Below are 10,000 nucleotides of genomic sequence, written 5' to 3'. Positions count from 1 at the left end.
CTGGTCAAGCGCTATGAAGGGTGGTGACATAGGGTGTTATAACGTGACATAGCATTACATATTGTATCATGAGATATGACATGCGAGGAGAAGGGAAGTGTGGGCCTTCACACTGGTCAAGCGCAATGAAGGGTGGTGACATAGGGTGTTATAATGTGACATAGCTACACATCATGTAATAATGTGACATAGAATGACACAGCAGAACAGAACAGTGCACAACTTAATATTTAAGCTTGACCCCTAGCATTGGCTAGATGCTGTGAGACGCGATATGTCATGACATAGTGTGTTATAACAAGATAAGATATATGGCTTAACAATTCATAAGAAAATATCACATGACATAATGAGTCTAACAAACAGGAGTAGAGAGGGGAGAAGAGAGGGGGAGGAGGAGGAAGAGAGGGGGAGGAGGAGGAGGGGAGGGTGGAGGAAGAGGAAGAGAGGGGAGGAGGAGGAAGAGGGGAGGGTGGAGGAAGAGAGGGGAGGTGGAGGAGGAGGAAGAGAGGGGGAGGAGGAGGAAGAGAGAGGGAGGGTGGAGGAAGAGAGGGGGAGGGTGGAGGAGGAGGAAGAGAGGGGGGAGGAGGAGGAAGAGAGGGGGAGGGTGGAGGAGGAGGAAGAGAGGGGGAGGAGAGGAGAAGAGAAGAGAGGGGGAGGAGAAGAGAAGAGAATAGAGGGGGAGGAGAAGAGGGGAGAAGAGAAGTGGGAGAGGAAACCACAGGCCCCCTGGCTGTCTCGACACACACATGTGAACCAGAGTTTATCCTGCGTCAGCGAAACCACACACACACACACACACACACACACACACACACACACACACACACACACACACACACACACACACACACACACACACACAGTCTGGCCGTTGCTTGACTCGGGTGAGAAAGAACAACAGCTCATTAGAGAGGAACAGAGAGGAACCTACAGAAAGTCGATGGAACACTGAGATCTCACCAGGGCCGGCGGTCAGAAGGGAATCAGTTGGACGGTCATTTCGTTTCCACAAGGGGAAACGGAACCTCCTATGTCCTACACATTTCTTTATAGGGTTTTTTAGAGGAAAGTACATGTACATTTAATTGGAGAAATGGATGACCTTTTAATGTGGCACGAACACAACAAGTCATGATGTTTCCATCGGACCGAGAAAAGAGGACGACATGTCACGGCGTTAACATGTTATACCCTTCTTGACCACACGGCATCAGATACATGGTCTACACATAGAGAGACAGAGGGGGCGCTGTTTCACTGTCCACACAGCATCAGATACATGGTCTACACATACTGAGACAGAGGGGGCGCTGTTTCACTGTCCAGACAGCATCAGATACATGGCCTACACATACTGAGACAGAGGGGGCGCTGTTTCACTGTCCGCACAGCATCAGATACATGGTCTACACATACTGAGACATCAGATACATGGTCTACACATACTGAGACATCAGATACATGGTCTACACATACTGAGACATCAGATACATGGTCTATACATACTGAGACATCAGATACATGGTCTACACATACTGAGACATCAGATACATGGTCTACACATACTGAGACATCAGATACATGGTCTACACATACTGAGACATCAGATACATGGCCTATACATACTGAGACATCAGATACATGGTCTACACATACTGAGACATCAGATACATGGTCTACACATACTGAGACATCAGATACATGGTCTACACATACTGAGACATCAGATACATGGTCTACACATACTGAGACATCAGATACATGGTCTACACATACTGAGACATCAGATACATGGTCTACACATACTGAGACATCTGATACATGGTCTCCACATACTGAGACATCAGATACATGGTCTACACATACTGAGACATCAGATACATGGTCTACACATACTGAGACATCAGATACATGGTCTACACATACTGAGACATCAGATACATGGTCTACACATACTGAGACATCTGATACATGGTCTACACATACTGAGACAGAGAGGTGCTGTTTTGCTCTGACATTTTATCTGAAATTGCTGTCGCCGCACGTCTCAGTCAAAATAAAGGATCAATATTTAAATATGTGATTTGAACCCGGGCAAGGAGGCACGCGGGCCCTGGATCTCACAGAACCCGGGCAAGGAGGCACGCGGGCCCTGGATCTCACAGACACAACATTTATTTCCCCGCTAGAACAGCACCACAGAACCCTAGAACCTTTAGAACGCACCTTGAACTCCAGTTCCGTGCCCGTGACGTTCTCCGCCGGTTCTATCTGGGTCAGTCTCTGGATGTAGGCGTGAAGGTTCCGCGCCGGAACCTCGGTGTTGCCGCAGGCGACGGCCTCCAGCAGCGCGTCGTGGATAAAGGCGTACTGATCCTCCGTCTGCACCATGTAGTTCCGCTGGGACCTAAAAGTTGAATGTTTCAGTCAGGGTTCATTTACTGGTAACACTGGTAATCACAGAGTCCTGGTTTCAGTTAGCATTTACTGGTAACACTGGTAATCACAGAGTCCTGGTTTCAGTTAGCATTTACTGGTAACACTGGTAATCACAGAGTCCTGGTTTCAGTCAGGGTTCATTTACTGGTAACACTGGTAATCACAGAGTCCTGGTTTCAGTTAGCATTTACTGGTAACACTGGTAATCACAGAGTCCTGGTTTCAGTTAGCATTTACTGGTAACACTGGTAATCACAGAGTCCTGGTTTCAGTTAGCATTTACTGGTAACACTGGTAATCACAGAGTCCTGGTTTCAGTTAGCATTTACTGGTAACACTGGTAATCACAGAGTCCTGGTTTCAGTTAGCATTTACTGGTAACACTGGTAATCACAGAGTCCTGGTTTCAGTTAGCATTTACTGGTAACACTGGTAATCACAGAGTCCTGGTTTCAGTTAGCATTTACTGGTAACACTGGTAATCACAGAGTCCTGGTTTCAGTCAGGGTTCTTTTACTGGTAACACTGGTAATCACAGAGTCCTGGTTTCAGTTAGCATTTAGTTAGCATTTACTGAAAAGAGTCTGAAAAATATTATTTAAAAAAATATTATAATATAATGAATATAATGTCTGCTCCTACGTGGTCTCCTACAGTGGCAATTGGTTCAACGTTCTGAAAATGAACACTTGTTGGATGATAGATCCCCCCCCCCCCGCCCAAACAAAGTGATTCAACATCCCATTTACCTCATGAGGGTCACGTGACCGTAGATGTCAACTGTCTTCTCGTGTTTGATTCGCTCCACCATGGCGTCAATCACGATGAAACAACCAGTCCGGCCCACTCCAGCACTGAGAACAGAGGGGGAGGAACAAGAGACATGGTGGATAATCATTCTAGGAGTTAATCCACACACACACACACACACACACACACACACACACACACACACACACACACACACACACACACACACACACACACACGAAGTCCCTCTACGACCTCCTCAGAGTCATCAAAAGAGCAAAAAGGACGTTATAGGATTAAGGTGGACTCACACTACACAGCCTCCGCCGCCCGCGGCATGTGACAGGGACTACAGTCCATTAGAGATTACAGCTGTGATGTGACAGGGACTACAGTCCATTACAGATTACAAAGGAAGACCCAGCTGTGATGTGACAGGGACTACAGTCCATTACAGATTACAGCTGTGATGTGACAGGGACTACAGTCCATTACAGATTACAAAGGAAGACCCAGCTGTGATGTGACAGGGACTACAGTCCATTACAGATTACAAAGGGAGACCCAGCTGTGATGTGACAGGGACTACAGTCCATTACAGATTACAAAGGGAGACCCAGCTGTGATGTGACAGGGACTACAGTCCATTACAGATTACAAAGGGAGACCCAGCTGTGATGTGACAGGGACTACAGTCCATTACAGATTACAAAGGAAGACCCAGCTGTGATGTGACAGGGACTACAGTCCATTACAGATTACAAAGGGAGACCCAGCTGTGACCTGCCCAACCATGCCTCTTTTCTAGACAAACTCAACTCATTTTATGCTTCGACAACAACACCAACATCGTACCGTGCGTGAGGGCCTGTCATGCCAAATAGTGTCCCGCTCTACTCACAATGGGATTCCATAAACTATTAGTGTTCTAGCAACAGCCCTAGCAACATCAATAGCAACAGCACTAGCAACATCTCTAGCAACAGCCCTAGCAACATACATAGCAACAGCCCTAGCAACATCCATAGCAACATCCATAGCAACAGCCCTAGCAACATCCATAGCAACATCCCTAGCAACATCCATAGCAACAGCCCTAGCAACATCCATAGCAACATCCCTAGCAACAGAAGTTAGAACTTATAGAATCCGATTGTGACGTAGAGGGGATTCTGAGTTTGGACATAAACTTTATTTGTGTGAACTATTTCTAAGATGGATATTTAAAGTTGTTCTGAACTCGCTCGGCTGATGCTGGCACATGCTCAGATCAAATACACCCCTGGAATGCTGATTTAAGATGTTTACATGTTCTATAGTCATTTAAAAACCAGGCCTTTACTTACTGTGGTTATGACCTTGTTTACGATGATGTAAGATGTTTACATGTTCTATTGCATAATCAACCTACTGCCATTATCAGTGTAATATTAGTGTGTATGTAAACATTACTGTTATGCTGTGTTGATACAGACAGACACTCCTGGCTGGTCCAACACACACACACTTTCCCTCCTCTCCTATAAACCTGGCTCACGGGAGAGGGAGAGAGAGAGAGGGGGGAGGAGAGAGAGAGAGAGAGAGAGAGAGAGAGAGAAAGAGAGAGAGAGAGAGAGAGAGAGAGAGAGAGAGATTTTTTTGCTATGCTCTTTGACTATGTACAGACTCAGTGAGCATAGCCTTGCTATTGAGAAAGGCCGCCGTAGGCAGACATGGCTCTCAAGAGAAGACAGGCTATGTGCTCACTGCCCACAAAATGAGGTGGAAACTGAGCTGCACTTCCTAACCTCCTGCCCAATGTATGACCATATTAGAGATACATATTTCCCCCAGATTACACAGATCCACAAAGAATTCGAAAACAAATCCAATTTTGATAAACTCCCATATCTTTTGGGTGAAATTCCACAGTGTGACATCACAGCAGCAAGATGTGTGACCTGTTGCCACGAGAAAAGGGCAACCAGTGAAGAACAAACACCATTGTAAATACAACCCATATTTATGCTTATTTATTTTCCCTTGTGTACTTTAACCATTTGTACATTGTTATAACTCTGTATATAAACATTATATAACATTTGTAATGTCTTTATTGTTTTGAAACTTCTGTATGTGTGATGTTTACTGTTAATTTGTTTTGGCAATGTTAACACATGTTTCCCATGTCAATAAAGCCCCTTGAACTGAATTGAATTGAGAGACAGAGAGAGAGTCACAAAGAGAGAGCGAGCGAGCGAGAGAGAGAGACTGACTATTGTTACTGTAAATAAGCTAATTTAATTCACCTATAATCCTGTTACACACCCATCTCACTGGCAGCTTCCTGGTTACACACACACACACACACACACACACACACACACACACACACACACACACACACACACACACACACACACACCCACCCCTCCCTCCCTCCCTCCCTCTCTGACTTGCTGAGTAAGAGGAAGAGAAGTATTCTCCATGTCTATTCCACAGTGGGAGCCAGGCCAGCATTCTAATGCCAGGCCAGCACCCTCCCTCCCCTCCCTCCCTCCCTCCCCTCCCTCCCTGACTTGCTGAGTAAGAGGAAGAGAAGTATTCTCCATGTCTATTCCACAGTGGGAGCCAGCATTCTAATGACAGGGTTCCTCCCTCCCTCCCTCCCTCCCTCCCTCCCTCCTGAGTAAGAGGAAAAGAAGTATTCTCCATGTCTATTCCATTCCACAGTGGGAGCCAGGCCAGCACCCTCCCCTCCCTCCTCCCTCCCTCCCTCCCTCTCTGACTTGCTGAGTAAGAGGAAGAGAAGTATTCTCCATGTCTATTCCATTCCACAGTGGGAGCCAGGCCAGCACCCCTCCCTCCCTCCCTCCCTCCCTCCTGAGTAAGAGGAAGCCAGGCCAGCACCCTCCCTCCCTCCCTCCCTCCTGAGTAAGAGGAAGCCAGGCCAGCACCTTCCCCTCCCTCCCTCCCTCTCTGACTTGCTGAGGAAGAGGAAGAGAAGTATTCTCCATGTCTATTCCATTCCACAGTGGGAGCCAGGCCAGCACCTTCCCCTCACTCCCTCCCTCCCTCCCTCCTCCCTCCCTCCCTCCCTCCCTCCCTCCCTCCCTCCCGAGTAAGAGGAAGCCAGGCCAGCACCCTCCCTCCCTCCCTCCCTCCCTCCCTCCCTCCCTCCCTCCTCTGAGTAAGAGGAAGCCAGGCCAGCACCCTCCCTCCCACCCTCCTCCCTCCCACCCTCCCTCCCTCCCTCCCACCCTCCCTCCCCCCCTCCCTCCCTCCCTCCTCCCTCCCTCCCTCCCTCCTGAGTAAGAGGAAGCCAGGCCAGCATTCTAATGACAGGGTTCGTAAAGCACAGCATACCGTTTAGACAACGCACTGGGACTGTCAACTCCTGAACCCAAATATGTGTGTGTGTGTGTGTGTGTGTGTGTGTGTGTGTGTGTGTGTGTGTGTGTGTGTGTGTGTAGCTTAGAGAGTACATAGTAAACGGTAAAATATCTCGTTGCTGTCATAAACCAATATTGTTATGGAGGGATGCAGCTTGTTTAGCCAATGAGAAGTGTTGGGAGTTTCTGTCAAGGTTAAGGTCAATCTCATTTAAGCTCAGGAGATTCATATATATATAGTATGTGTGCAGAGACGGTGTTCTACAGAACCAGTGTTCTACAGAACCAGTGTTCTACAAAACCAGTGTTCTACAAAACCAGTGTTCTACAAAAATACCGCTTCATTTGAGCCTCTCGGAACCCATTTACCAGGATCCGGTACCTCTTTCTTTGTGCAACACCGCAACCTGTATAGACCAACGAGTGGCCATTGCTGTGGTGAGAGAGTGAAGCTTGTATCTCTCACAGAATTAGAACGTTCACCCTTTATATGGCCTGCCTGCCTGCCTGCCTGCCTGCCTGCCTGCCTGCCTGCCTGCCTGCCTGCCTGCCTGCCTGCCTGCCTGCCTGCCTGCCTGCCTGCCTGCCTGCCTGCCTGCCTGCCTGCCTGCCTGTCTCCTAATAGCCTGACCTGCCTGTCATCTGTCTGTCTGTCTGTCTGTCTGTCTGTCTATCTGTCTCTAATAGAGATGACCCTAACCTCTCATCTCTCTGTCTCTAATAGAGATGACCCTAACCTCTCATCTCTCTGTCTCTAATAGAGATGACCCTAACCTCTCATCTCTCTGTCTCTAATAGAGATGACCCTAACCTCTCTCTCTGTCTCTAATAGAGATGACCCTAACCTCTGTCTCTAATAGAGATGACCCTAACCTCTCTGTCTCTAATAGAGATGACCCTAACCTCTCTGTCTCTAATAGAGATGACCCTAACATCTCATCTCTCTGTCTCTAATAGAGATGACCCTAACATCTCATGTCTCTAATAGAGATGACCCTAACCTCTCTGTCTCTAATAGAGATGACCCTAACCTCTCTGTCTCTAATAGAGATGACCCCCTAACCTCTGTCTCTAATAGAGATGACCCTAACCTCTCTGTCTCTAATAGAGATGACCCTAACCTCTCATCTGTCTCTAATAGAGATGACCCTAACCTCTCATCTCTCTGTCTCTAATAGAGATGACCCTAACCTCTCATCTCTCTGTCTCTAATAGAGATGACCCTAACCTCTCATCTCTCTGTCTCTAATAGAGATGACCCTAACCTCTCATCTCTGTCTCTAATAGAGATGACCCTAACCTCTCATCTCTCTGTCTCTAATAGAGATGACCCTAACCTCTCTGTCTCTAATAGAGATGACCCTAACCTCTCATCTCTCTGTCTCTAATAGAGATGACCCTAACCTCTCATCTCTCTGTCTCTAATAGAGATGACCCTAACCTCTCATCTCTCTGTCTCTAATAGAGATTACCCTAAACTCTCATCTCTCTGTTCTAATAGAGATGACCCTAACCTCTCATCTCTCTGTCTCTAATAGAGATGACCCTAACCTCTCATCTCTGTCTCTAATAGAGATGACCCTATCCTCTCATCTCTCTGTCTCTAATAGAGATGACCATAACCTCTCTGTCTCTAATAGAGATGACCCTAACCTCTCATCTCTCCAGCGGTGAAGTACATTTGTCAACGTTATAGAATTCCTGCCGTCTGTTCAGATAGAAATCAAGTCATTCTGATTACCATGAAGGTCTAATTTAGACACAGAGGATTCATGGTTATTATAATTTTAAAAAATGTGGTAATTATATCCTAGCTGTGGATTGTGTGTTGCCCAATCACAAGGCATTGTCTAGAGACTAACAGAGGAGCCTGTTGAATGGCTGAACTAGTCTGTCTGTAGGTTACTGAGTTCTCAACTAACAGACTAGGCCTGTCTGAATGAACCAGACTTTGTCAGGTTACTGAGTTCTCAACTAACAGAGAGGCCTGTTGAACTAACAGACTCTGTCTGTAGGTTACTGAGTTCTCAGTTCTCAACTGAGTTCTCAACAGACTAGTCTGTCTGCAGGTTACTGGAGTTCTCAACTAACAGAGGCCTGTTGAACTAGTCTGTCTGTAGGTTACTGAGTTCTCAACTAACAGAGGCTGTCTGCAGGTTACTGAACTAACAGACCTAGTTGAACTAGTCTGTAGGTTACTGAGTTCAACTAACAGAGAGGCCTGTTGAACTAACAGACTAGTCTGCCTGTAGGTTACTGAGTTCTCAACTAACAGAGAGGCCTGTTGAACTAACAGACTAGTCTGTCTGCAGGTTACTGAGTTCTCAACTAACAGAGAGGCCTGTTGAACTAACAGACTAGTATGTCTGTGGGTTACTGAGTTCTCAACTAACAGAGGCCTGTTGAACTAGTCTGTCTGTAGGTTACTGAGTTCTCAACTAACAGAGAGGCCTGTTGAACTAGTCTGTCTGTAGGTTACTGAGTTCTCAACTAACAGAGAGGCCTGTTGAACTAACAGACTAGTCTGTCTGTAGGTTACTGGAGTTCTCAACTAACAGAGAGGCCTGTTGACTAGTCTGTCTGTAGGTTACTGAGTTCTCAACTAACAGAGAGGCCTGTTGAACTAACAGACTAGTCTGTCTGCTTGAGTTACTGAGTTCTCAACCTAACAGAGAGGCCTGTTGAACTAACAGACTAGTCTGTCTGTGGGTTACTGAGTTCTCAGCCTAACAGAGAGGCCTGTTGTACCCAACAGACTAGTCTGTCTGCCAGGTTACTGAGTTCTCAGCTAACAGAGAGGCCTGTTCAACTAACAGACTGTCTGTCAGCAGGTTACTGAGTTCTCAACTAACAGAAGGCCTGTTCAATTAACAGGCTAATCTGTCTGTAGGTTTATAGTTCTCAACTGCAGAGAGGCCTGTTGAACTAACAGACTAGTCTGTCTGTAGGTTACTGAGTTCTCAGCTAACAGAGAGGCCTGTTGAACTAACAGACTAGTCTGTCTGTAGGTTACTGAGTTCTCAACTAACAGAGAGGCCTGTTGAACTAGTCTGTCTGTAGGTTACTGAGTTCTCAACTAACAGAGAGGCCTGTTGAACTAACAGACTAGTCTGTCTGCAGGTTACTGAGTTCTCAACTAACAGAGAGGCCTGTTGAACTAACAGACTAGTCTGTCTGTAGGTTACTGAGTTCTCAACTAACAGAGAGGCCTGTTGAACTAACAGACTAGTCTGTCTGTAGGTTACTGAGTTCTCAACTAACAGAGGCCTGTTGAACTAACAGACTAGTCTGTCTGTAGGTTACTGAGTTCTCAACTAACAGAGAGGCCTGTTGAACTAACAGACTAGTCTGTCTGTAGGTTACTGAGTTCTCAAAGTAAACGAGAGAGAGAGAGAGAGAGAGAGAGAGAGAGAGAGAGAGAGAGAGAGAGAGAGAGA

General features: G+C 46.5%; 1 protein-coding gene across 1 annotated transcript in view; it reads right to left on the bottom strand.

Annotated features, from left to right (window-relative positions):
• Window positions 1-10,000, bottom strand: part of ptprda (protein tyrosine phosphatase receptor type Da) — a 55,304-nt gene that overhangs the window by 17,835 nt on the left and 27,469 nt on the right. The window contains exons 2-3 of the mRNA XM_065004529.1: window positions 3,192-3,296; window positions 2,230-2,410 (exon numbers count right to left, since the gene is read on the bottom strand). Coding sequence (XP_064860601.1) covers window positions 2,230-2,410; window positions 3,192-3,296 — 286 coding nt within the window. The remainder of the gene's footprint in view (window positions 1-2,229; window positions 2,411-3,191; window positions 3,297-10,000) is intronic.

This window comes from Oncorhynchus nerka, linkage group LG18 (assembly GCF_034236695.1).
Source record: "Oncorhynchus nerka isolate Pitt River linkage group LG18, Oner_Uvic_2.0, whole genome shotgun sequence".
Classification (NCBI taxonomy): Eukaryota; Metazoa; Chordata; class Actinopteri; order Salmoniformes; family Salmonidae; genus Oncorhynchus; species Oncorhynchus nerka.
The sequence above is the reverse complement of the archived record's forward strand: the minus strand, read 5'-3'. Positions and strand labels throughout refer to the sequence as shown.